This window comes from Anoplolepis gracilipes, chromosome 3, assembly GCF_047496725.1.
Source record: "Anoplolepis gracilipes chromosome 3, ASM4749672v1, whole genome shotgun sequence".
NCBI classification, from domain to species: Eukaryota; Metazoa; Arthropoda; class Insecta; order Hymenoptera; family Formicidae; genus Anoplolepis; species Anoplolepis gracilipes.
The window spans coordinates 1,636,242-1,662,642 of NC_132972.1; the positions used below are offsets into that span (position 1 = coordinate 1,636,242).

Consider the following 26,401-nt stretch of genomic DNA (forward strand, 5'->3'; position numbering starts at 1 on the left):
TACAGGTATATTTTAATTGAATTTGTTCGACTTGAACTATATACTTAAATTTCTTGCTGTTTGGACTTTTAGCATTAATGTCTGATAAGATATTTAAAATAAAAACGTTTATCGTTTCATTTTCATTTGTACTCCATTATCTACTTATTTTGTCTGCATTTCTTGTCCAATGCTACGCATATTGTATGTTTTGAATCATAGATACATTTATATTTAATACGTATTTAAATTACCGACACACAAACGCAAACAAACACATACACATACACACACAAATATGTATATGTATATAGTATATAATAGTTTATTAGAATGACACGATGGATAATATTGAATTAGTATTTTGAAATATTAAATTAGCATAATTGAAGTTATTTAATTAAATGGATCGTTGTTAAATAGTTGCATTTTATTTTTGTAAAACAGAATATTAAATTTATATTTTCTTTTTAGAATTTTTTTTTTACTATTTTATACACACACCCACACACGCGCGCACGCACTCATGCACTTGTAATAATATTTTTCATAGACTTAGTGCTTACAAAATTATAAAATGTTTGAAGAAGAAATATATTAGAACAATTTATTTTGATAAAATCTCTAATAATTATTCTTTCAACTATCAAATTTGATGTATTATTACATTGTCACATATAATAAAATATTTCTAGATTGTTCAAAAAATTTATTACTCTTATCATTATTTTTTCATCGATTAAAATCTCTTTTTATAAAATTTATTTTTGACTAGTAATTAAATACAATTATCAATTATATCATAATTATATTATTCATACTCCCTTTTCTTTCTCTTTCTCTCAAGTTATCTTGAGTTTTATAAATTTATATTTATACATTCATACAGTTATCTTGATTTTTATACAAGGTATACATTCATACTTTGTACAAATTTTAAACAAAAATTATATATTTATTTATTTAATCTTTAGTTATATAGTCAACCAAATCAATACTTATTAGGAAAACTGTTCTCATCCGGGGGCGTAGCTCAGATGGTAGAGCGCTCGCTTAGCATGCGAGAGGTACCGGGATCGATACCCGGCGCCTCCAAATCTTTTTTTTTCGCATAACATTTAAACATGTATACTGTCAATGTACCTTGTAATTGACATGTATAATATATTGCTTTCTTGTTTTTTTTTTTTTTTTTTTTTTTTTTTTTTGTCAAAAGAGTAAGAGAAAATTTTTCTGACGCAGAATTAACGAGAGCCGATATCAGCAAATTGTCAAAGCCAGAATACAACTATAATGGCGCCAAAAGATTGAACTGCCCCGCGAATGCTTATGTCGACAATCAACCAGCTAATCGACACGATAGTTCTCTGCGATTAAGACAACTGAGATCTGAGATGATTCGCGTAGCGGCAGTTCAAGGGCCAGCACTCGATGGCTACATCGTTACTTCGGATGACGAACATCAAGTGAGTCTTATCAATGTAGTTAAATGAAATCGATATTTATAATTATGGTTTATCCATTCAAGGGTCTAGTCGTACATATCTTAGGAATTGGCGTATCATATTCGTATTAGTAGATTAATCTCGACTAATTATAGATAAACATAGCATATACTATAATAATTTTCACCATCATTTCCATAAAAATAAAGAAAATCGATTATCAAATTTATTTAAAGTTGTTAATTTTTTAAATATTAATCACAGCGTGATTTTACTATAAATTAAAAATCTGCTTACATTACATCAAATCAAACTCGATACACAATAATAATACACATTATATTCACAGACTGGATTAAATCGACTCATTGATAATGACATCAATATGTACGCATGGACAATTAATGTATAATATATATGTATATGTATATGTATATGTATAATATATTAAATGTCTCTTTTCTTATTGTATTTAAATTTCAGACAGTGAGCTTTGTTACTCACGGCCGTGATGGCCCTTTAGAGGTATATTCGCGTGCTATGTGACAACATTTAAAGGCTTCTCTTATTATTGAAAACAATACTTTGCATAACTATAGCTTTGACTGATATGCTTAACTCTGTATTTGCTGAAAAGATTATGGTTTTGATATTGTAGTGTTTAGTCTTTTAAAACCACATTTCCCAACGAGAAATATTTCAGTGATTTTTAATGCGATATAAACAAGACAACAAATATAGCGAAAACTAAAAAAAAAATATTTTTTTAATTGAATGATAAAATTATAAAGAATTACAATATAGTGCTCAAAAGTTTAAAATACATTATAATTTTTAATAAAATAATTATATTTAGAAGAAAAACAATTGTAAAACATAATTTTTTTATTTTAAAATATTATAGGATGCTCCAAAATTTTGATATACCTATCTAATATATCTATATCAATATGCATGTAGTGAAATTTTGGTTTTGATTGAGAAATTTTGATTTTTATTGACGACAAACCGATTGAAGAACATCGATTTAAGTTTTTGAAGCTATTGATATATATTTTAATGGTCATTAATTAAGACATTTTTTCAAATTACTATAATTAATAATTAATAATCCGCTGTGTTCATATCTTTTTATTAATAAAACTTATAATTCTTTCTATATAGAGCGAAGTTGTGGATCCGCGTGATATGAGAAGAGAGTTTCTTACTGGATTTTATGGAAGTGCTGGAGAAGCTTTAGTCACTATAGACAAGGCAATATTTTGGACAGATGGCCGATATCATATTCAAGCGGACCATCAGCTGGACTGCAACTGGAGTTTAATGAAGCAAGGTGAACATGATGTGAGTAAATTAATTCAAGTTCAAATTTTTATAATATTATCGTTATATAACACAAGGGCGAGATCCATTATGTCCATTATTACATATTTGTATATTATTTTATACACACTTTCTCTGTACTCATTAAGTAAAATTTTCGTAATTTATTATGATAATTTTTAATTTTTTTCTTTTATTATAAACTTCTTTCTTAATACCTTCACTTAAAAAAAATTGTTTCAATTGATAATAGAAGATAATAAGAAAATAAAACTCAAAATAGTAGTAAATAAATAGTATTCATTGCATATTATTAACATATTAATATCAAAACCTAATTAAAATTTTTAATTGTACTATAAAACTTTATAATTTAAATTAAATTTTGATTTCTTATTTGATATATTCAATTTATTTTAATAATACTAATATGCTATCTATACTTCTTCTTTTTTTCCTCTCTCTCTCTCTCTCTCTACACTCTCTCTTTCTTTCTCTCGGGGCTCTTTTTTTATTACATATTCTTAACAATAAATAATCTCGTCGGTTTCTATTAACATCAAAAAAGTATGTATCAATTTAAGCAAATTGAAAAATAACTTTGTCTAACTATATAAATAAATATTAAGAATTTTGTTATATTTTGAATTAAATATAAGTTTTAGCGACCACTCAGAAAGCTCTTCTTCCCATCCTCTTCGCACTAAGTGCAAAAGATGAACACGATCATCGATGGCAGAGATCTCGAAACAAGTAGAGGACTCGTGCCCTTCTCACGCTCAAGGAAGAGAGCTATAACTCCTCATCATGGTTACGTTCACTCCCATGTTAGGGAAGGGGTATGAGATCAACACCTACAGAACTGATCCTGTGAAGCATGATCTTAAAATTTCTCCGTCGCTGCATCCTACATATAGTAGTTGTTGTAAAATTTAACTACGAGAAACGATTCTCTCACGTAGCCATCTACTGGACTATATATGTATATTTGACAATCTACTTGCCTAATATAAAAGTTGCAATTTATATACATAAAATAAAATAGCTTGCCACTATAAGAATTGCATGAAGGAAAATTTGTAAACTTTTAGAAATGACGTCTGTCATGAGTTTGTGTTTCAATCTCGCACACTCACAGATGCACGAGAGTAATTTTTTACAGATTTCAAAAATCTTTTTTACTAGGTTTCTAAAGTCATTTCCAAAAGTTTACTAATATTCTGTTATGTTATTCCAAACGCGGATGCTATATCTCTTGCACGGACATACCGTAGAACTTTTTATATTAAATAAATATTGTTACGATGTAACTGTCATTTTTTATCATTTTTATATAAAATTATTAACTCCCGCGTGTTGTTTTTAGTTACAAGTACTTTAATTGTGAAGAAGAATTTATCAATCTTTGTAGCAAAAAAAAAAAAAAAAGATTTTCAAAATCTATAATTCATATTCTGTCCGTAATTTTGGACCCCTTATAACCACATGGCGAAAAATTCCATCTTGAAAATCACATGTCTCTGTGTTACATCCATGTCTTTAAATTTAACTGCCGTAGTCCACTAGATGGCTACGAGAGAAAATCGTTTCTCGTAGTTAAATTTTACAACAACTACTATATGTAGGATGCAGCGACGGAGAAATTTTAAGATCATGCTTCACAGGATCAGTTCTGTAGGTGTTGGTCTCATACCCCTTCCCTAACAAGGGAGTGAACGTAATCATGATGAGGAGTTTATAGCTCTCTTCCTTGAGCGTGAGAAGGGCACGAGTCCTCGACTTGTTTCGAGATCTCTGCCATCGATGATCGTTCATCTTTTGCACTTAGTGCGAAGAGGATGGGAAGAAGAGCTTTCTGAGTGATTGCCAAAACTTAAATTTAATTTAAAATACATCAAAATCCTTAATATTTATTTATTATTTTATTATGGTTAGACAAGATTATTTTTCAACACGTTTGCTTAAATTGAAACACGCTTTTCTGATGTTAATTATTATAATTTATGATTATATCACATTTATGACATACCATATGTGGTATTGTATTATTATATGAAGAAGAAAAAACATTTATGATAACATTTATGATAAATAGACATACACACACGCACACAAAGCATTTTTAAAATTTATTTATAGTATTATAATAATTCGATATACTTGTCATACGCACATTCATCTTGTATTATAATGAGAATTTGTAATTAACAACTAACTTTGTGAAGATCCATAACACATTAAAAGAATAATTTCATTAATTTTAGGTACCAATGATAACAGAATGGTTAATACACGAATTTCAAAATCGATCGGAAATACGTATCGGTGCTAATCCCAAACTAATATCTGCATTTATATGGGAAATGTGGGAAAACGAATTAGGTAATCTTTTTTATACTTTTTTAATTAAACATTACATATTATATTTCTTTTCACTGCGTATTATTTTACTAAGTGTTATTATTTATACATGTATATATGTTTTATCTGAAAAGGTAATATTGAAAATTATATAAAACATAAAACTGTCATTAATTTGATAAAATAAAAATTTTCCTTTTCTATCAAACTTTGAGACAAATCTTACTTATCGATGATTGTGCGACAAAATCAAATTAATTTTCTTTCACGGGACTAATGATTCCTATTCGTGTTTAGCGAATTCATCCGTAAGATTGGTCGCAGTCCATAACGACCTGGTGGACTTGATCTGGCAGGTAGGCCGACCTGAATACAATCCGCATCCAGCGTATCCGTTGGCAGACCAGTACTCCGGCAAACCATGGCAAGAGAAAATTCAAAGAGTTCGACTGGAAATGGAATTCTCGTCGGCCGACGCGCTCGTCGTCACTGCTCTGGACGAGATAGCATGGCTCTTCAACATTCGCGGCTACGACTTACCGCATACGCCCGTGCTAAGAGCCTACGCGATCGTCACTCATGGTTCCTTGCACCTCTATGTGCCACGACACAAGATCCTGCGGTCCGTCGACATACATCTGAAAAGTGACTCCTGCTTCCACGCGGACTGCGTCAAGTGAGTGGGAACTAAAGAGTTCAAAGTATCATGACATAGATCAGCGTTAATTGACACATCTCTTTGTATTTTTTAATTAATTTTTTTAAGAAAATAAAAAGAATGTTTTTTTGTTTTACAATAGTGTTGGAAAATCAAAATTTTACAATTTCAAATCTTAAAAACTGATAGTAGTCACATAATAAAAGCAGATATGTAATGATTAATTATGATTTATTATCGTTACAGATGGCATAATTATATGGCCATTTGGTACGATTTAAAGACCATGTCGCAAGCTTGGAACACAGTGTGGCTTCCATCGCCTTACGGTTATACGTTGGGTGCGTCCAAAGAAATATATAATTCCGTAAGTGTAACTACAGCGACAACACGGTCATGCGTATATTTTGGACATTTAAATGAGCATAGTACGCGATCAAATTTCAAATCAATAATTTTAAATTTAAATATATTAAATACATAGAAATTTTTTTGCAGATTCCACCAGAGAAAAGATTGGCTAAGCCTTCGCCTGTAATCGATCTACGAGCGGAAAAAAACAAAGTCGAAATGGCAGGTATGAGAAGATCCCACCTGAGGGATGCAGTAGCTATGTGCGATTTTCTGGCTTACATGGAAGAACAGTACGAATTGGACTCCGAAGGATGGGACGAGATGCAAGTGGCGAGGGTGGCCAATGAATTCCGTTACGAACAAAATGACAACAGGGGTATTTCATTCCCGACAATTGTGGGATATGGTTCGCACGCCGCTTTACCACATTATGAGCCAATTAACTTGACCAATATTAAAATCGGGACTACGTCCACGCTAGTGGTTGATTCCGGAGGACAATACTTGGGTACAAAATTTTGAGTTTTTTTTTTTTATTCTGCTTTACTAGAAATAGTTTTACTAGTTCAAGGTAGATTCAAAGAATCGCGAGATAAAAAAAAAGTATGAAATAAAATTATATGGCAGATGGTACCACTGACGTGACAAGGACTCTACATTTCGGAATACCGACCGACGAGCAGAAAAAAGCCTATACGAGAGTGTTGATCGGCTCGATCGAATTATCGTCTTTAATCTTCCCCAGTGATTTAACGACAGATCAGTTGGACGCTTTGGCACGGAGACCGTTGTGGAGTACCGGTTACAATTACATGCATGGGACTGGTCATGGAATTGGTCATTTCTCTTCAGTTCATGAATGTTGGTAATCAACAGTTTTCTATAAAATAGTTGGTTCACAAAAATATTAAATATAATTGATGAAAGTCATTCTAGTGAAACAATACATGTTGCAGCGCCTATCCTTGTAGCATATTATGGATGCAAAAATTCAATAAGAGGATGTTCTCTTAAATTAAAACCAGGATTCTTTCTATCAAACGAACCTGGATACTACAAAGAAGGCGATTTTGGAATTCGTTTGGAAAATATACTTGAAGTAATTCCGGCTAACAAATTGGTACATCTTTATATATTATTTGTGTTATATATCTTATATCCTATATACTATAAAACAATGCGACAGTTTTATGAATATATTTCATATATTTAACATTATAATTATGGATTATTAGTTGCTAATAATTGTCAATTATGTTTCAGACTCATAATGGGCAAAAATTCCTCAAATTCAGAGACATTACTCTAGTTCCTTATGAACCGAAACTTATTGATATCACTATGCTAACTCCATTGCATGTAGGTCTTAAGCATATTTTAGTCTAAAACTACTCAATTTACACATTATTATAAGAAATATGAAAAATACGATAAAAAGTAGAGTAAGAGTGTTCATTAACACGTTTATGTTACATGCAGCGACGTTGGCTAAATAATTACAATAAACGGATACGAGAAGAAGTCGGTGCAGAGTTAAAAAAAAAATTAAAAATGAAAGCATTTTACTGGATGATGGAGAAGACTATGACCATTCCTGAAACAAGTTTAGATATCCAGGACTTTTTTCCTGATTATTCTCACTCGACGCCGTCTATCACTAAACAATTCCATGTCTTGGTTGTGATTGTTGCAGTTTATCATATAATAGTAAGTGAATAATATTCAAATAATCTATACTTTGGTATGATTTCGTCGACGCTAAAATAATGTATAAGTTTTTATTGCAGATTGTATAAGAATGTGTAATTAATTTGGAAAACATTACTTTCTGAATATTTTAACATGCGCGCGCATTATAAAACTTTTATACTATATACATCATTTCCAATTTATTTGTTAATATATAAGCTATGTAATTACATTTAGGGAAAAAACACACACACATACATACATATATACACAATTAATCTTTAATAAATTATTTTTCTATATATAATACATATTTATTTTCTACATAATATTATAATATTTATTCCTTTTTTTTTAAAACATCCTTCTTTTTAATCTCAACTGCTGTCTCAAGTATTTCTTCCATATGATCTTTTTCCGTTATTTCTGTAAGATTAGTTGGTACAACTGTATAAACTTTAAAATGTTTCAATACATCATCTAAAAAGATTCAAATATATCAATTAATATATAAGTATTAAGTTAAAATTATTAGTTATTAGAAATAAATGTTACACACCTACTATTTTCTTATCTATTTTATATTCAGCAGCTATACTTTCACTGTTATATGTTACAGGATCTTGTTTATGTTGCAAAATAAATTTTAAAATCTGTTTGAATGAACATTTTCCTGCAGGAATTGTTGTAAGGTCAAAAGAGTCCAATATGTATTCATCTGGCCTATGTCTGTCCTGAGGTAAAGGCCTTGATTCTCTTGCTGACTCAATTATTTTCTAAATAATAAATTGCAAAATTTTATATTTTTACTTGATAAGAAGTTATTTTCATATCTTTTTTAAGACTTTTGTATTCTCATTATAGTCATATTGAATTATGACATCAGAAGCAAGAAATTATACAAGTTTTATTCTTGCACAATATATCAAAATGAATAATTATAAGATTTATTTTTGCTGAAGAATTACAAAAACGATTGACCAAGATTTACTAAGTTATTTATCAATTTAAGAATCAAAAAGAAAGCTTTTGGTACATTTTACTAATATATTATTAAATATAAATGGTTGCATTAAAAAGAAACTTATATATTTATTTTAATGTATTTTACAAAAATAAAACTCATATGATTTCTGACTTCAAACATCATAATTCAATATGCTGCAGTGAGAATACAGAAGCCGTAATAATAAAAAAAAAAATCAGAAATCTATCAACAAAGAATTAAAATACTTCCTTATAAAAACAAAAATCACTTTGATATCTGAATATAAAACATGTCAAATAAATATATCTACATATTCTATTATAAATCTATTTTAGCGTATTCAAATTAAATCGAAAAAGATAAATTTAAAATATAGCACATACTTCTGGATCTGTTGATGTTACAAAGACATCTTTTAAGCGTTGATCTAGTTGCACATCCTTTTGATAATGTTCTTTCAAGAAATTTGGATTTACTAAACACAAAAAGATTATATAACAAATTTAGAAGAGAGCATCAGAGTATGTATATTCCTAAATTATATTTTTCAGTTATAATATAGTAAGAATCAATATTGCATTGACGATTCAATATTACCTTCGTCCGACAATTTTTTTTGCTTTTCTGTAGATGGATATTGAGGTGCTGGAATAGGTTTCTTTCGAGATATAATTCTTGCCGCACGGTTTTCAACATTGAACGTACGAACAGGTCGTGTCAACAAAGAGTAAACTTTTCCCATTGTCAAAGTAGCTTATCTAAAATAAGAAATAGATTATTCAATGTTGTGCAAAGTGTGAATACTAATGATGATTATCAAATTATTATAAATCATGACATAAAATTATTGTTAATTTTAACTGCAACGTACGAGCTATAATTAATAAAAATTATAAAATTTAGCACACATAATAATTAAGGAGATTTTCAAGCAAAAGTTTGAAACACAACGTGCTATTAAAATTATGCTATATAGGTTAGAAATCATATAATACAATTATATATATTCTTACAAATTTGATATTTTTACAGCTCATACACAGAATTTCGAAAAATCTCAAATAGGAAAATAAAATTGAAGAAAGAAGATTTTATGTCATTCAAAAGACGTTTTCAATAATTATTTCGCCTTCTGCGAAATGCCATTGGGACATTTTAGTCTTTTGAAACTAGGAACTTCACAGAAACGCGTTCGGAAATCCTATCCAATAAGATAAAGGATAAAGTATACTGAATTGACCAATCAGAAAACGAAACAAGATTTCTTTGTCCTGATTGGTCGACCTAACGCTTCGAGCGCCATCTGTCATGTCAAAATCGCATATTTACGAACGCGCGAATAGCAAAAGAAAGATGGGTTTTGAAACGTCAGTTTAACGGTGAATCGTTGTGTTGTATATTGTGTATGCGCATGTGCATGTGCACGTTGAGGCGTGTGCGTGTGTGATCGCGCGTAATCGTGGTCAGTTTGGAGGTGCGTATCAGAGGTAAAAACGTACCGTATGTGCCGATGTTTTGAAAAATCGTCGCAGTTGCGGTTGTTCCTGTTGCAAAATATGCCGCTGATTTTCACGGCCTAACGACCGGACGATATCTCGGTGACACGCTGTACGCATCGTAAAACGGAACTGGTAACAAAAATTTGACGTTATCTCGTAACCGCCAAAACCGTAGACGGAAACGCCATCTTGTGCATTGATGTTTATATTTTCACGAATTGAGCAACAATCGTAGAATGTTGTTTTTATGTATCAAATTATATGCCACTTGATGAGCAACATGTGCCAAACTAATATTAAATTGCTTGCCTTTTTATCTCATATCAAATATGACATTATATTGACAATAAGAAGTATTTAATTCTTTCTTGTATTTATTTCGTAAAAAACTTAGGTAGAATAATAATTTATTAAACATACACATTTATTTGTAATCTTTTTAAATGACATCTTTCTACTTTTATATTGAAATTAGAAATATGATTATCTAAATTTGTTAATTTAATCTAATCTTTATTGACAGCATTAAAGAAGAATAAGAATCATGTTTTACGCACATTTTGTATTGGCCAAAAAAGGGCCTTTGGCTCGTATATGGCTGGCTGCTCATTGGGACAAGAAAATAACAAAGGCACATGTATTTGAAACTAACATAGAAAAATCAGTGGATGGTATATTACAACCAAAGGTAAGTATTACCTTAACGTAGCAAGATTTGTCAAATATTAAAATATATATTATAAAATTCTTTCTAAAAATTTATAATAGGTGAAAATGGCTTTGAGAACATCTGGTCATCTATTATTGGGAGTAGTACGAATCTATTCAAGAAAAGCCAAATATTTATTGGCCGATTGCAATGAAGCTTTCGTCAAAATTAAAATGGCCTTTAGGCCTGGAATGGTAGATTTACCTGAGGAACATAGGGAAGCAGCTGTAACAGCTATCACTTTACCAGAAGTATTTCATGATTTTGATACTGCTATGCCTGAACTTAAGTAAGTTAATGTTATTAAATGAATTATTTTACATAAAAATGTATGATATAGAGAGATTTTAAAATATTTCACTAATTATCTTTTATTGTTTTTCAGAGATGTTGATATTGAAGCTCAATTTAGTTTGAATCAATCTAGAGCAGAGGAAATAACAATGAGGGAAGATTATGGCAGTTTATCTTTAGTTACACATGATCAAGGTTTTGGAGATATGAGTTTTGATGCAGAACCACCAGAATTACTACGACATGGTAGTGGTATGGAACCCTCATTAGATCAGGTATCTATATTTTTTCTTTATATAATTATATTTTCCTAAATCAGTTATATACATGGCGAATAAAACTATATGCTTCATAAATGTTTTTAAAAATAATTTATAAAAAAGTTTATACAAAAATAATTGTATACTGTACTCTGTGATAATACAAGCATTACAAGTACACAATATATAAAAATCAGCTTTGTTACCTAATGATTAAAATTACTTAATCTTTAATATTTGTATATTCTTTAAATTTTTTACAAGTTGGTTTCAATTTTATTAGATAATCGAAGAATATATATAATAAATCTATTATATTTTTAAAGCAACAGTCTAATTTTAAGATATTGTTTTAACATAATTTTAGAGTCACATGTTGTTTAGCGATGGTCCAGGAATAGAAACAGCATTGGAACAAAAAGAAAAAGAACCAGTTGCAGGAACATCTGCTGCGACGCAACCTATGGATATAGACACACCTATCAGAGATGATGGTTTTGGTGGTCACCTTGGCCAAGATATCATATGTATGATAAAAACAGTTTTTAACTATCATTTTTGTAATACCAAGTCCAATAATTTACAATAATTATATTTTCTTTTTTTAGCGGGAGGTCTTTTTGAAGGTGGCTTATTTGATGAAGCTCCAATGGGTGAGGTACCTGTACCTGAAGTTAGTTCAATAACTGAACAACAGGAAGCAGGTGCAGCTCCTGGAACTGCTGCATCTGTGCATGATGAATCTGATGAAGATATGGGCGATCATTTTGGTGGTCCAGGGTCTCCAATGGGAGGCATGAGGTATTTATTGTTTTATTTTAGTAAATTTTACTGAAATGATATTGCAATAGTTTTATATACTAAAACTGAACGTGTTATAGCTCTGACGGCTCCAGACCGGCTACACCAGCAGTAGCTGGAGAAGAAATTGACGGAAGAATAAGCGTCGCGAGTAGACGTTTTACACCAGCTCCACCAGTTATACCAGAAGAACATGCTATTGATAATGTAGAAGAACCACCACCATTACAAGATCAAACTACATTGTTACACGACGATGAAGAAAGCTTTGCATTACCTCCAATCGATGCATCCATTCTAAAAGGTAAATTATTTTTATATTAACATTGACGAATGTTTATTGTAACTAACGAAAAAAAAATACTTATTTCCTTAAAGGTTTCACAAAAACTAAGCGCAAGCGTAAACTCATTGTTGATGAAGTGAAAAATATTTCTGGTGAAGAGATGAAGGCACAACTATCTGATACTAGTGATATTATCACGACATTGGACTTGGCACCACCTACAAAAAGATTGATGCATTGGAAGGAAACAGGTGGTGTAGAGAAGCTCTTTGCACTACCAGGAAGTTCTATTCCAGCTCGTGTTCTATTTAAGGTATTACGATTTTATATCATATTACAATTGTTTGAAAATATTCCATAATAACATTTTATTTTAATTTTATTAAAACAGAATTATCAGAGACACTTAACCAGCAAGTCTTATGACCATGAAGACTTTGGACGACTTGGAGGTGAGGATGATGGTATGTCTCTGGAACAAATGAGAGATGCTCCAGAAGAACCAACTTCCTTCGAACAAAGTATTCTCAGTAAGCGTACAGGACGAAAACGGAAAGCGCCTCAGGATGATGAAGTTAGTAGTTGTATAAAAATATATATAACATTTTTGTGAAGAAAAGCAGATTAAATCCGACAAAGAATTTTTACAAATCATAGTTAATATTAATGCAACTTATTGTTATGTAGATAAAACAACCTCCTCAACCACCTCAACCGACGCCAGCGGACATAAGCCAACCGGCGAACGCTGTTGAGGCAGTAGAAATGCCGAGCATGATTACGCAACATAATCTTCTTGCGGAATCGTCGTCTGAGGTACCAGAACCATCGGTTTCCGATATAAGTAGCATTGTGCCTTCTAGGGAACCATCGGTGGTAGCACCGACTACTGAAACACCATTGCTTGGTTCGGAAATACCACAAATAACACCTGAAGCTAACTCAGTACTCGATACACACGAAGAAGCGCAAGTACCACCACAAGAGGAAGCTGCTGCTTCTATACAAACATCCGATATGCCACAGATGGAAAATATGGGTTACGATCAAGTAAGTTGAAACACTCATCACATGATTGAAATGTGTTGACAATATTGCAACTTAAGAGCGTTAAATATGGTTTTTTTTCATTGCTTTGTATTGCATCACATTTTTGAACAGTGTTCTGTATGTACTGCTCTTTCGTAATTAGTGTATATTAAAACATCTTGTATAATAGGCACAACCACAAGTTTCGTACATGGGATATGATGAACATCATCCACCAGCGCATACACCTGGTGCGATTTCAGAAAGAGGGCCCGCCACACCATGGAATCATGAAGACTATGAGTTTCCACCATCTGTGGGACCTGTAAATTTTTTTTATATTTCAAATATTTTTTTAAATTATGCATTACAGTATTATATTATTATTACAATATTACAAAAGAATATGAAAAAAAAATGTTAATTACTTACAAGATACTATATTTTTCAGCAAGAGGAACAACAAATGGACGAAACTTATGAACAGTTTGAAGAGCGTGTTCTTAACAAAAGAGCAGCACACATGTATCATGTTATTAAAAGCAAACTAGATACCAAAGATAAATTAACACTATCAGATATGGCATTCAAAAACAATCGCAAACAGGTCAGTGCTTTAAAAAACGCCTCAATATGTTTATTTCTCTTTCTATATGAAATTTTTATATTGAAATAATTTTATTTTTCAAATAATAATTTTATTGTAGGTTGCACAGAAGTTTTATACACTATTAGTTTTGAAAAAGTTCCAAGTATTAGAACTCAACCAAGAATATTCATATGCTGAGATTATAGTTACAAAAGGACCAAAATTCGAAAATCCCGCGTTGTAAAGGTATTATCCTCAATTATACAAATATCAGCAGAAGAAAAAAAATGTTAATACCTTTGTCGCATAGAAAATACCCTAAAATAACATTCACATTTTTCATAAATAAATCTTAAATATTGAAAAAATTATTGTTTTAAACATAAAATAATTTGTAAGAATGAGAAATTTTTTCACACTATTTCTTTCTAGATTCCCTATCTTACAAAATTATATATTGAATGCCCATTGCTATATGATCATATTAATCATATTGCATTCCTTTTTTTTGTATACATATATTACATACAATTTTTGTCTTTTCCCCCCTCCCTTTTTTTTAAGATGGACTCTTCTTGTTAACCATGTTAAATTTGTATTCCTCCAAATCAGTCATGTTTTATATTTATATCATTCACCAATCTAAACAGGGTTAAATAAAATTAGTAAATAGTTAAAGAATATTTTAAAACATGTATGTACTATTATTAATGACTTAAGTCTACATTACAAGAAGGTCCAATTTCGTAAACACACTATTAACATACTACTAAATTTTGATATAATTATTAATTTTAATGAAAAATATTTAATATAATAGATTAAAATAGGATATGCAGTAAAATATTTCTAATTTGTTAATTTGCAAGTTCCAACAAATGCTTGAGAGAATTTATTTATAGTGCCTATATACATTTATTTGTAATGTAAGCAGTTATTAATGGAAGACTTTATAAATTATTTGTGAATAATAATTTTATGTATTATTTTTATATTGTCAGAAAAAAACATGAAATTTTATAATTTGTTTGTTATATCTCTCAATATGAATTTCGTGAAAGGCACTTTATTGTAAAATATATTATTTTGCAATATCTGTTTGAAAATATAAAAAATAAAAATTATTTTTAAATATATTATTAAACAACGATTAATATTTTAACTTTTGTCAATTTAATTGAATCGTGATACTATTTTTTAAAAGACAATTTAAATACAGAATATTATAGTACCAAAAAAATTGATAATTGTTTAATAACTTATCGTTGCAATTTTAGACATCTAATGAAGAATGTTACAAAAAACAACATATTTTCAACAACAGCAAATCAATTGTTTATTTTTAAGCAAATTTTGCAATAAAGTCGCAAATTTATATTATAAATAAACATACTATAATCAAGATAAAGTGCATTGTTAAAATATAATCATAAATAATTTAACAAAAAATTAACTGCCATGATGTAGCAAAAATATAGATAACATCTATTTCTGCTTATCAAAAAAAATATTTATATATCATATTGTTTATAAATGATATTGAACTTTATAAACGTACACATATCATATAATACTTAAAACTGTTATTCCATTATTTTCCATTAATGAACTGTTATACTATATAGTATATTACATATATGTAATAATTTATATTAAGTTAATACTAAAAATATTCTTTTATGTAATCATTTCTATCTTTTATATAATGTGCTACAAGTGACATCAAACCTAAAATAGGCTTACTTTAATATTCTATTACACAATATTCATTCTTTTTTGTTATTGCATGTGATCATATTATTTCATTATAATAAACGAGCATCTTTGGATGGCACATTAATATAATTAGCATAGAAATAAAATATATTATTGATGTATTATAAATATATTAAAAAAATATGATTATTATATGTTAACTACAACAATTCTGTAAACGTATAAGTTTATTCATACAAAAGTGAGAGGAATGAAGATTAATCTTTTAAATCATAATAATGAACGTTCAATAACCACAAAATTAAAATTTAGATATCTTTATTTTATGTTAATACAATCAATTAAGTACAGCATCATAGTATGAAAAAGCTTTATTTTTGATTTTTAAATAGCACTTTTTACGCACATATATGAATCGTAAATATTTGTATAAAAAATTAACATATTCATTACTGTGTGGTTGAAAAATTGACCATTACAGCTCAGGCTGTATGGTTATATAGTTTATTTCTATCATGCATGTGTGAACGTGATTTACACAATGCAATATGCTAGTGCGCTATTAACTAGAAAAGGCCGTTTTCCAGCAAACAATGCAGACGACACAGTGCATCAATCTATTTTTGTGCATAAAAATTTAAAAAAAGATAGAATAGTGCATTGTGTTACACTGTCTTCTATTGTTTGTTAGGAAATCTACAAAGTCGAAATATTTTGACTAGTTTGCTAGTTAGAAAAAGCATGATAGTTTATATATATATATATATATATATATACAAAATACAAAGTGCTTTTTGCTAACAACTTAGCATAAAGCATCGTGTAAGTCATGCTTGTGACGTCGGACTCTCATAAGAATCTCACAAGGTAGCGAATTTGTTAAATTATAATTCGTATTTTTTTTTATTCTATCGCGTGACATTTGTACGTAAAATGAAAAAAAAGATTTATAATCTTTTATTTTTTTATTTTTGTATAAACGTATTATATTTAACAGATAAATACTTTAATATTAATCTTCCAACTCGCCGGCTTCCATAGCATCTTGATAAGATTTCGTTTTCGAACGTTCGGGATCTAATTTAATCATATCATCGATTCGAAGAATGGTTATAGCTGCTTCAGTGGCGAATTTTAAAGATTTTATTTTTGAAATAGCTGGTTCCAACACGCCAGCTTTTTTGTTATCTCTTATACTTCCTACGAGTAAATCAAGACCCACCCTGCAAAAACAGATGTGTGAATAATTTATTTTAATTTCATGACATAAAAATTAAAAAAATCATAAAGCTATTACCATTTCAGATCGACAAGATCCGGTTTTGTTATACTGGAATTATGATAGGCTCGGAGTTTGGCAACAAGATCAGTCGCATCTTGTGCTGCGTTTACGGCTAATGTTTTTGGTATAATTAATAAAGATCGTGCAAATTCTGCTATAGCCAATTGTTCTCGAGAACTCTGTAATTTAAAAGGATTATAAATATCTTAATGCAAGAAAGAGCTAGAAAATATGTAGATAATCCAATAATACCAATGATGTTGCAAAATTTTCTAGATATATAGATAACGCAGCCTCCACACAACCTCCTCCCGCGACGACACTTTTGCTTTCCAAAACTCTTTTAACAACACATAATGCATCATGTATGGAACGTTCCATTTCGTCGCAGTAGTAATCATTTGGTCCGCGTAAAATAATAGAACTCGCAGTACGTGCCTTGGGCCTTAAAGTTAAAGAAAAAAAAATTAATTTTTTTTTTTTCCCAAAATAATTGCACGATACAAAGAGCAGAAACTGAATTTACTTATTGTGTTTTAATTATAATTATACACATACCCTTTAATAAGAATAAGCTCGTCGTCGCATATCATTTCTTGTACTACTTCAGCAGCCTCTCCTAAGAAACTGGCATCAAAACTTTCTTCTCCTTCCATATTTGTTAACGAAGTCAAAAAATGGGCGCCTGTAGCTTTAGCAATTCTTTTCAGATCAGCTTTCTTGCATCTACGCACCGCCATAGCCTTAGCTTCCACAAAATACTGTGAAAAAAGAAAATTAAAATAAATATTGTGCTTATATTATTAGAAAAATGATTAATCTTAAATATGCGCGACTGTACCTTTAAGCATAGATCGTCAATACCACCAGACAAAAGAACGACATTAGTTCCAGCAGCAAGAATCTTTTGAATTCGTTCCTTGGTAATATCAGCTTCGCGTTGACGAACGGCTTCGAGTTTCTCAGGATCTGTAATAAGTACTTCAACGCCCAACTTCATCTTTGCCTTCTGCAACGAGAAGTCTAGGCATGCGATCTTTGCGTTTGTTATCTTCTTTAGCATTGCTTGAGAAGCGACAGTGCAATTTAAAGCATATCCTTGGACCAAAACCGATTCCCGAACACTTTTTCCATGAGCCTTCAGGACATTGACTGCTTTAACAGGATACAGAGAGCCTCCTTTGCCATCGCTAATTTTTATGGCATTAGCAGCATCGACTACCATATTACCGAAAAAATTGGCGTCACTAATTATAACCATAGTCATGGAAAATATTTTTAAATGTTATCGTTTTTTTTCTTTTATATCAAATATTAAAAACTGATTGTGCAAAAAAGAAACTTTAAATAACATTAGAAGGATACGCTCCAATAATTTTGCTGGACATAGATGTTTTTGCAATGTTAACTAAGCAATCCTTTCCCAGTTCATCCACACTGACAGTTAAATGTTCCTGAATGTACTTGCATGCTTCTCTGAAATCAATTTCATACAAAAATTATACTTGTTAAAATTTTCTTCTTTCTTTTTGACTAGTGTATAATACATTTTTATTAATTTATTCAAGTTACTCAATTTAATTATTTGAGAAATTAATTTGATATTGAAAATATATTAAAATTTATGATAAAGAAAGAAAATAGATAGTTAAATTCTTACTTGCAGGCAAGTCTGAAACCACTTATGACAGAGGTTGGGTGAATCTTTTGCTTTACAAGCTCGTCCGCATTTTTTAAAAGTTCAGCTGCTATTATTACCTAATTAGTAAAAAATATAATTATTGCATTAAAATTGTCTATTTTAATTTTAGATTTTGTTGAATATAAATATAAATGTACTTACAACTGAAGTAGTACCATCTCCAACCTCCTCGTCTTGTAATTGAGCCAATTCAACTAACACCCGCGCAGCAGGATGTTCGACTTCTAACAAACGCAAGATAGTTGCACCATCATTAGTAACAGTGACATCCTGAAAATATATATTTATAACTTAAATATATGTTATGACGCACATGTAATATTTAGTTGTAAATATTTGATATACTATATATATATATATATATATTTATTTATTTATTTGACAAAAAAAGCTAAATAGTATACAAACCCCAATATCATCAACTAGCATTTTATCCAAACCAACTGGACCTAATGAACTTTTAACTATATTAGCAACAGCAGAAGCAGCCATAACTGAAAAAAGAATATATAATACATTTATTTTATATATTTATATTGTCATATATAAATTGTTATATATAACAGAATATGATTACATATATAAGTCAAAAATTATATATTAAAATATTATATCTATCATATACTCTTTAAATAAGATTTACTATCAAAGTATATATATATATATATATATATATATATATATATATATATGTATATATATATGTATATATAAGGTATATATGTATATATAAGGTATATATGTATATATAAGGTATATACTTTAGTACAATCTCTATTTTGAATGCTAAATTGATTCTTAAAAAAATAGTATTTTTAAATCGGTTATCAAAAATTTGTTATACATATAATTAGACATTAATAAATTTAACAAATGTAACTAATTTTGATAGAAAATCAAATATATATAATATTAAACTTTTTTTTTTACTCTCAGATTATCAAGCATGCAAGATGTTATATTATATATAAAACATATAATAGTGATTTCAATTCTGCATGATTCATAGATTTTTCAGTAAAACTCAGCAATCGTCACACAAAAGTGACGCGAACGAATTTATTTTGAAGCTTCGGGACGGGATATAACCCAACATCTTCAGCATCTTTACCATTTTGTGTCCGCACCGGCGCTCCCGACTGTCGGATGCCTCCAACGACTAAAGGACTCGCTACCGTCGACATATTGCAAAGAAATTACTGATTTACTTCGAAGAAGCGCGCAAGGTTTTATAATAAAATTCGTGACTTGTAACAAAGGAGATACCGGGAAGAAAACGCGTATAGCGGCGTCCAACGACGAATAACGAGTTAACGAGCCTCGTTTCTTATTTCCTTTTATGGTTGCAATCACGAGAGCGACTGTCATTGGTCATCCTGTTTTGTTTCCAAATGTGATTGGCAACGAAATTGGACTAAAAACAGCGCGCATTAAAATGCCTAGCATAAAAAATAAGATCTTTTTATATATTCATAAATAAATAAAACGCTTTAACATAAATGTTTTTTTATATATAAATATAATATAAAAAAATGAACTCTTTAATAATACTGTTATATGTGTGTGTAACAACATTTATACACTATTTTAATAAAACAAAATAAAATATAAGAATTAACACATTCTTGTAGTTACATACAAGTTTAGTTTTAAGATATAGAAGTGTTTTTATACATATATACAATAAATTTATTATCATTGAGAAAATGCGTAAAATACAAAAGAGTTAAACTATATTAGTTATTTCATTTTTCTTTGTTTTAACAGATGATTTTTTAGAGCTATCTGTTTTTCTCTAAAGGATCGTTTTACTTTCCCTTTTAATTTCTGTTTCAACATTAAGAATGCTTTTCCTTTCCTCTTCTCGCGATTCGTTTTACTACACATTGCATTTTGTCGCCGATCTTTGAAACCAAATTTATCTCTTTGTTCTTGTCCTTTCTACAAATTTAATAATATTTAAATTATACTCTATTCTATTATATATAATGTTAAAAATATATTTTATACATACTTTCACAGATTTCTGTCGAGCAGCCTTGTCATGCTTGCGTTTTTTATAAATATTTTCTATATCGCTCAATTTTACCAATTCTCCATCTCGATTAGTCTCAATTTGATCGTGTGTTCTTTTAACGCCACGTTTAGCATACGTTACTTCTTGCTTTGCTAATGCAATATCAATTTTTCTGAAATCCTTGTCCGTGAGCAAGCGTTCAGTGGAAATCAGAGACGCTTTCGTTTTTCTTTCAGTTGTTAAATCTTCATTTTGTTCCGACTTATGCTTTTCCTTCATTTTTAGTTTCTGTGCCTTCTTTTGTTGTTTTGTTAAAGTGTTTTTCTTTTGAGGAACTTCACCCATTTCTTGTATTTTACTATTTGCTTCACAAATATTTTCTGTACTATTGTTTTCATTACAGGATAAATTCTCATCATCATTCTCATCATCATCTTCATTCTCGTCATCATCATCATCATCATTCTCATCATTTTCGTTACGGGAAGAGTCCGTCGCTTCATCAATATCTTTTGTTGCCGACTCATCATCGCTGATTTCTTCTTCCTCACTACTTTGGTTTACATCAATCCATTCGTCCTCATCCTATATTCAAATATGTAGATAGATTTTTATATAGTAAAATAATAATAATCGCTACAATATTAAATAATGTAAGGTTTTTATACTTACTTCTGTATTACTATTAATTTCTTCAGTACTCTCGGTATGTTCATCAAACAGAACTTCTGCTCCTGATATGAACTCATTTGCCTGAATTTGTCCATATTTTGAAGGTTTTATCATAATATTGGCTTCTGTACGACGGCCTCTGTCTTTTTTGCGCAATAAATCAGGCATTAGACGTCTGAATGTTCCAATTAGAGAACGTGCTGCCATCATAACAGAACGTTCCTTATACTGTTTGTATCGTATTAAATCTTCAAGTAGAGTCTTATTCATGGCCAATGGACATCGTGTACATATCTCGCGCACAGTATTTAGACTGCATGGATATATTTTATATGAATAAAGTAATATAAATAACATATATATAGATGTATCAAAAATATAATAAATAATTAAAAGAGATATTATCTACCCTATAGCCATCACGTCCGCAGAATTTCTTTCTGTTATAAAATTATTCACTAAAGTTTCCAAAACAGGTTCCAGCACATCAGGTGGTACCAATTCATGGGAAGCTTGTGCTATAAACTGCAAGAGTTTGGTAACCTCTGAAGAAACAAACAAAGACAAATATATTATCTGGATTAAAAATTATATGAATATTTTTTCCATACTTTGGAACAAAGAAAAATAAAATAATTTTACAATAATTAATAGTGTCAATTGTAATCAAATAATATTCAAAACAAACAATCAAACAATATTCAAATAATTACTTAATGATATATTACATTATTAATCTCACCTCGTTGATGAGGTTGAAGGAATCTTTGTATATATGGATAAAAGTTCAAGAGAAATAAATTATGCAAGCCAATGAGTCTAGAGATAACGTCTAAAGTCATAAGTTTAACTTCAAATCTATCATTTTTCTTTTCTATCTGTTTGAACAGCTTTTCAGCAAAATCCTGAGGATCGTGAATTAAATGTAATGCTGAAAAATTATATTGCGGCGCTTTGGATTTCTTCTTTTTTGCTTTCTGAAATATACATTAAAGGTGGAATTTATAACGTATATTTTCGATAAATATTGTAATAATTCCATAAAAAAATTAAACTTACTACGAATAATTGTTTAGCTTTTTGTAATTGTTTCTGTCGTTTTTTTGTTTTTTTATTTACTTTATTAGCCATCATAATTTCCTTCATATTTGGTTCATCATCTGAATCACTATCGTCACTACCTTCCTCTTCTGGATCAGTTCCCAAAAAAAATTTCAAACTAGCAACTGATACTTTTGTTATTTTGGAAAAGCAACCTGTTGCTATAACGTTAACAGTTTTGACGTCGTTCCAAACATTTTTGTTATACAATTCCATCATAATATCTACAGACATCTTTACAGCTCTAGCATTAGAATCTTTTAACATTGAAAACATAAAGTTTTGTAGCGCTGTATTAACTTTAGCATTTTTGTGCTTTGCATTGACATTTTTAACATCTGTGACTATATGCGTTTTGAGAAATTGTCTTAAAATTTTATCTTGACATTTTAAAAGTTCAAAAAATAAACTGAGAAGTGCAGTGGGTTCTAAAAGCGATTTGTTGCGTAGCTGGATCAATACTTTACAAAATGTCTGTAAAAAATATAATTACAATATAATAAGCAGTTACACGCGACTCAATTTACTTGCATAATGTAGTTTTAAAATACATATAATACTTACCATACGCATTTCATTATCTAAAATGGTATTATGAGTTTGTAATATATCGACAATTTCTTGAGGATATGTTTTTAAATCATCTGGATAACAATGGGCTACCTGCAATGATACGAAAAAAGGTACGATACGACAAGCGTGTTTATTATATGCGTACTTTATTATAAGAAATTTCTTAAAATTGTAAAAAAATAGTTATGTAGTTAATATATGTTTTTATATAATATTATCTTACTATAAAGTTATTATATTTATGATAATCACAATCGATAACTATTATTGTTTAATTAATATATTATAATATATTTATATATTAATTATATTAATATTTTAATATATTAATATTTTAATATATATATATATATATATATATAAAATATATTAATATATTAATATATTATAATATTATAAAGAGGACATTTTTTGAAAGAATATGATATAAATATGTTTACAAAAAATTTGCTCCGCTTTGTTTAAAATAAAAGAAATATTAAATTATCCCGATAATTTATACACACAAAATATTCCTTATATTGAATTTATTACAGACGTTACAAATTATTACGTGTACTTGATATATGAAAATTAAATTTTATTTTAAATATAAAAATATGCAAGTTTTACATTAGATAACTTAAAAAGTCTATAATAAAAGCATTAAATAAAGCTGTTGAAAACAAACACACAAAAATTATGATTAAAAATGAATCGTGTGCATATAAGTAATTGTGCAAAATATCGAGTGCATTCAATTTATGTGTTCACATTCAAATAATTTTTTATATCAAAGCCAACCGTTTTAGCTAAAACTGTAACAAAATCGTAGCTTGCACAGCATTTAAATTTTGGTTCGTCCAACTGCAAAACGTTATCTCCGACAACAGACAATAAACCAAGTTGGCACATAGTAGATATTTGAGCGAGTAAATTAGCATTGATATCTACTTTTTCATCAAGAATAGCGCAAAAGATCGCAAGCATCCTCGAGATGGTAAAAACCCGAGATTTCTTTTGCGAATGTATTTCTTCCTTTTTCTTAGTTGACCGTACTTTTTTCTTTCTCTTACTACGTTGTTTCATAAAAATATCTTTGTCATATTTTGCAGGAATGTACGAAGCTAAATATGATGCTATTAACATATACTTTGCGTAAAATGGTAATTCGAAACTCAAAGCTAACTTTGTCGTCGATTCGATTTCTCGAGATATTTGATGATCGGGTTGCAAAAAATCATTTGTAGAAACTCTCAGATAAATTATTTCCAAATTAGATCTCAAAATAGCAGAAATATTACGCCACAATGCAGCAACATTATCTGGTTCAATTCGCTTACTTTCTATGGGTTCTACATATTTGATAAAATTTATCTTGGCCATGTGTCGAAGTTCGTTTAGATCTCTACAAAATCGGAAGAATACAGAGAGAAAGAGATTCAAATAATTCTTATAAAAGTCTGCATCATATTTCGCTGGCTTGTCTAATAATAACAATCGTATTAATTCGTCCTTCGTGTATTGTGGAACATATATCTTTATAGGCTTCAACATACCTATCTTAATATAAAAATTATCCCACGTTATCTCGCTTATAAAAATTGTACATATATTAACGCCGGACAATTCTCTAAGTTTTAAGATCGCTGGTAGAAAAGTTACATCAAAATGTCTTATTTTATGACACTTGTCAAATACTAATACGATTGGACGTGTATCTTTGTGAAAAATTTTTTTAAGCACGAGTATAAAATCCATAATATTGTCGCAGCTGTATTTCATATCGGCACTCGATTCTTTTGCAGTTAAATCGCTTAATATGTAGTTATATATATGTTTACTACCTAAATGCTCCATACAATTAATATAGCTAACATTATACTTTAAATAATCGAGTAGATTTCGTACAATCAAGGACTTTCCGGTAGTCATATGACCATACACAAATATACTTTCTGGCATTGGCTCATTTGGTGCACCAATTAAAGAATACAGTTGTGCTATGATTTTTTCTCGGCATATAATGCTATCTTTTATCGTTTCTAAATACTTTTCCATTTTTATTACACCTAATATAAAATTATGTGAAAGATAATACTGAAGTAAATCAATTTTTATCACCTATACTGTGTGTTTCGCATTCGTATAAGAAAAATAAACAAGAGCTTTAACAAATTATTAACACTGTTATGAATATAATATGTAATTTTTAAATGATTTAAATTTTTATCGCTTTTAGAATTTAAGCATGTGTGCTAACCTGAGCCAAGAAGATTACCAATTCATCGAGACTTTTGTTAAACTGTGTGGGTTCCAAACGAAAGACTTGTACAGTAGATTTGTAATGCTGATATTGTTGAAGAAACTGTAAACAAAATTATAATTCTAATAAATATATTAAACTTTTACACTATAAAGTTTTTTTAAATATATATAAAATACAAGGAAATAGATTATAAAATGGAACGCACCCAAAGTCAGTACAATATGCAAATGTACAAAATTATTGTATTTCACAATTACATGTGCATTATGGAAAAAGATACATATATATGTTTAATAAGAATAAGTAATATAAAACTTAATGCATTAATAAAGATGTAATTGCAAACTTACCTCTTCTTTATAAGACTCGGGATCACGTTTGATAAGATTCTGTAGCTGTGGAAGATTATCCGGTAATTGATTGTTATGTCTTACCATCTTTAGACCCTACAAATAAGCAATTGATTATTACAAGAGTTCAATATGCAATATAATAATAGTAAAATGATGCTAATAAATAAACATAAATATGATCGACTATTATCGTACATACATATACTTACATAATTTTATGCAACTTTACGATCAACAAATATATAAACTTATATAAGTTTTAGGAATCGACACTATTCTTGTTAGAATTTTATGAGATTTTATTAAATTCATCAAACGCTATCCTTTTTGCATTCCACGTGCAAGTTAGCACCATAAACCATAAGTGTAGCCAGATGTAGCTACGAAGTGACATTTTTGGGTGCGTTCCATTTGACAACACAAAAGTTTCGAATCAGTTGATTAACCAATCGCGACAAAAGGGTGAAAACCAC

The 26,401-nt window shown here is 29.4% G+C and overlaps 6 protein-coding genes and 3 non-coding genes across 15 annotated transcripts in view; 4 read left to right on the forward strand and 5 right to left on the reverse strand.

Annotated features, from left to right (window-relative positions):
* LOC140663490 (xaa-Pro aminopeptidase 1) overlaps nucleotides 1–8,074 on the forward strand; it is a 34,598-nt gene extending 26,524 nt beyond the window's left edge. For 3 of the 4 annotated variants that reach the window (XM_072887700.1, XM_072887701.1, XM_072887704.1), the window contains exons 2-13: nucleotides 1,222–1,445; nucleotides 1,908–1,949; nucleotides 2,589–2,768; nucleotides 5,012–5,129; nucleotides 5,406–5,784; nucleotides 6,013–6,133; nucleotides 6,265–6,628; nucleotides 6,748–6,981; nucleotides 7,077–7,240; nucleotides 7,384–7,479; nucleotides 7,600–7,827; nucleotides 7,908–8,074. In XM_072887700.1, the coding sequence (XP_072743801.1) occupies nucleotides 1,222–1,445; nucleotides 1,908–1,949; nucleotides 2,589–2,768; nucleotides 5,012–5,129; nucleotides 5,406–5,784; nucleotides 6,013–6,133; nucleotides 6,265–6,628; nucleotides 6,748–6,981; nucleotides 7,077–7,240; nucleotides 7,384–7,479; nucleotides 7,600–7,827; nucleotides 7,908–7,916 (2,159 nt within the window). In that variant the 3' untranslated portion in view covers nucleotides 7,917–8,074. The remainder of the gene's footprint in view (nucleotides 1–1,221; nucleotides 1,446–1,907; nucleotides 1,950–2,588; nucleotides 2,769–5,011; nucleotides 5,130–5,405; nucleotides 5,785–6,012; nucleotides 6,134–6,264; nucleotides 6,629–6,747; nucleotides 6,982–7,076; nucleotides 7,241–7,383; nucleotides 7,480–7,599; nucleotides 7,828–7,907) is intronic. The other variant, XM_072887703.1, reaches the window with a different exon arrangement.
* On the forward strand, nucleotides 1,002–1,074 carry Trnaa-agc (transfer RNA alanine (anticodon AGC)). Its single transcript has one exon. It is a non-coding gene; the product is annotated as a tRNA-Ala (tRNA).
* Nucleotides 3,415–3,632, reverse strand: LOC140664336 (small nucleolar RNA U3). The gene has a single exon (XR_012046435.1). It is a non-coding gene; the product is annotated as a small nucleolar RNA U3 (small nucleolar RNA).
* Nucleotides 4,396–4,611, forward strand: LOC140664337 (small nucleolar RNA U3). The gene has a single exon (XR_012046436.1). It is a non-coding gene; the product is annotated as a small nucleolar RNA U3 (small nucleolar RNA).
* A 53-nt stretch (nucleotides 8,075–8,127) lies between the features above and the next one.
* LOC140663492 (NADH dehydrogenase [ubiquinone] 1 alpha subcomplex assembly factor 4) lies at nucleotides 8,128–10,430 on the reverse strand. 3 transcript variants are annotated; one of them, XM_072887707.1, is made up of 5 exons: nucleotides 10,297–10,430; nucleotides 9,395–9,555; nucleotides 9,181–9,272; nucleotides 8,369–8,585; nucleotides 8,128–8,289 (listed from the first exon to the last, which is right to left on the reverse strand). In XM_072887707.1, the coding sequence occupies exons 2-5, from the start codon at nucleotides 9,537–9,539 to the stop codon at nucleotides 8,150–8,152; spliced, it is 594 nt and encodes a 197-aa protein (XP_072743808.1). In that variant the 5' UTR covers nucleotides 9,540–9,555; nucleotides 10,297–10,430; the 3' UTR covers nucleotides 8,128–8,149. The 3 variants fall into 3 exon arrangements, with proteins under 3 accessions (XP_072743808.1, XP_072743809.1, XP_072743807.1); XM_072887708.1 differs by lacking the exon at nucleotides 10,297–10,430 and adding an exon at nucleotides 9,669–9,768; XM_072887706.1 differs by lacking the exon at nucleotides 10,297–10,430 and adding an exon at nucleotides 9,811–9,966 and having other exon boundaries at nucleotides 8,131–8,289.
* Vtd (RAD21 cohesin complex component verthandi) lies at nucleotides 10,268–15,191 on the forward strand. 2 transcript variants are annotated; one of them, XM_072887699.1, is made up of 13 exons: nucleotides 10,268–10,405; nucleotides 10,820–10,984; nucleotides 11,065–11,294; nucleotides 11,391–11,574; nucleotides 11,927–12,086; nucleotides 12,168–12,360; nucleotides 12,441–12,664; nucleotides 12,739–12,959; nucleotides 13,038–13,220; nucleotides 13,334–13,696; nucleotides 13,866–14,000; nucleotides 14,127–14,282; nucleotides 14,383–15,191. In XM_072887699.1, exons 2-13 carry the CDS (start codon nucleotides 10,841–10,843, stop codon nucleotides 14,506–14,508), a joined length of 2,319 nt encoding a protein of 772 aa, XP_072743800.1. In that variant the 5' UTR covers nucleotides 10,268–10,405; nucleotides 10,820–10,840; the 3' UTR covers nucleotides 14,509–15,191. The 2 variants fall into 2 exon arrangements, with proteins under 2 accessions (XP_072743800.1, XP_072743799.1); XM_072887698.1 differs by having other exon boundaries at nucleotides 10,288–10,428; nucleotides 14,383–15,190.
* Nucleotides 15,192–16,281: 1,090 nt separating this feature from the next.
* Nucleotides 16,282–20,286, reverse strand: Cct1 (chaperonin containing TCP1 subunit 1). Its single transcript, XM_072887705.1, has 10 exons — nucleotides 20,076–20,286; nucleotides 19,373–19,458; nucleotides 19,106–19,234; nucleotides 18,923–19,020; nucleotides 18,628–18,738; nucleotides 18,104–18,509; nucleotides 17,821–18,023; nucleotides 17,515–17,707; nucleotides 17,278–17,441; nucleotides 16,282–17,203 (listed from the first exon to the last, which is right to left on the reverse strand). Exons 1-10 carry the CDS (start codon nucleotides 20,146–20,148, stop codon nucleotides 16,993–16,995), a joined length of 1,674 nt encoding a protein of 557 aa, XP_072743806.1. The 5' UTR covers nucleotides 20,149–20,286; the 3' UTR covers nucleotides 16,282–16,992.
* Nucleotides 20,287–20,635: 349 nt separating this feature from the next.
* On the reverse strand, nucleotides 20,636–26,299 carry Mys45a (SDA1 domain containing protein Mys45A). Its single transcript, XM_072887464.1, has 10 exons — nucleotides 26,138–26,299; nucleotides 25,926–26,021; nucleotides 25,570–25,674; nucleotides 23,319–23,417; nucleotides 22,713–23,228; nucleotides 22,396–22,630; nucleotides 22,063–22,198; nucleotides 21,654–21,966; nucleotides 20,979–21,566; nucleotides 20,636–20,905 (listed from the first exon to the last, which is right to left on the reverse strand). The coding sequence occupies exons 2-10, from the start codon at nucleotides 26,010–26,012 to the stop codon at nucleotides 20,705–20,707; spliced, it is 2,280 nt and encodes a 759-aa protein (XP_072743565.1). The 5' UTR covers nucleotides 26,013–26,021; nucleotides 26,138–26,299; the 3' UTR covers nucleotides 20,636–20,704.
* Nucleotides 24,010–25,574, reverse strand: Orc5 (origin recognition complex subunit 5). Its single transcript, XM_072887469.1, has one exon. It carries the CDS (start codon nucleotides 25,365–25,367, stop codon nucleotides 24,069–24,071), a length of 1,299 nt encoding a protein of 432 aa, XP_072743570.1. The 5' UTR covers nucleotides 25,368–25,574; the 3' UTR covers nucleotides 24,010–24,068.
* Nucleotides 26,300–26,401: the final 102 nt, after the last annotated feature.

Bases quoted from the DNA above. Each gene is read 5' to 3' on its own strand.
- LOC140663492 (XM_072887707.1), bottom strand. From the start codon at position 9,539: ATGGGAAAAGTTTACTCTTTGTTGACACGACCTGTTCGTACGTTCAAT. The intron at 9,273-9,394 runs GTAATATTGAAT...TTTTGTGTTTAG, and splicing joins AAAAAAATTGTCGGACGAAG to TAAATCCAAATTTCTTGAAA. The intron at 8,290-8,368 runs GTGTGTAACATT...GAATCTTTTTAG, and splicing joins AATAGATAAGAAAATAGTAG to ATGATGTATTGAAACATTTT.
- Vtd (XM_072887699.1), top strand. From the start codon at position 10,841: ATGTTTTACGCACATTTTGTATTGGCCAAAAAAGGGCCTTTGGCTCGT. The intron at 11,575-11,926 runs GTATCTATATTT...ACATAATTTTAG, and splicing joins TGGAACCCTCATTAGATCAG to AGTCACATGTTGTTTAGCGA. The intron at 13,221-13,333 runs GTTAGTAGTTGT...ATTGTTATGTAG, and splicing joins AAGCGCCTCAGGATGATGAA to ATAAAACAACCTCCTCAACC.
- Cct1 (XM_072887705.1), bottom strand. From the start codon at position 20,148: ATGTCGACGGTAGCGAGTCCTTTAGTCGTTGGAGGCATCCGACAGTCG. The intron at 19,459-20,075 runs GTAAAGATGCTG...TTCTTTTTTCAG, and splicing joins GCCGGTGCGGACACAAAATG to TTATGGCTGCTTCTGCTGTT. The intron at 19,021-19,105 runs GTAAGTACATTT...TTTACTAATTAG, and splicing joins GAGATGGTACTACTTCAGTT to GTAATAATAGCAGCTGAACT.
- Orc5 (XM_072887469.1), bottom strand. From the start codon at position 25,367: ATGGAAAAGTATTTAGAAACGATAAAAGATAGCATTATATGCCGAGAA.
- Mys45a (XM_072887464.1), bottom strand. From the start codon at position 26,012: ATGGTAAGACATAACAATCAATTACCGGATAATCTTCCACAGCTACAG. The intron at 23,229-23,318 runs GTAAGTATTATA...TATTTTTTACAG, and splicing joins TAGATAATGAAATGCGTATG to ACATTTTGTAAAGTATTGAT. The intron at 22,199-22,395 runs GTGAGATTAATA...TTGTTTCTTCAG, and splicing joins CCTTCAACCTCATCAACGAG to AGGTTACCAAACTCTTGCAG.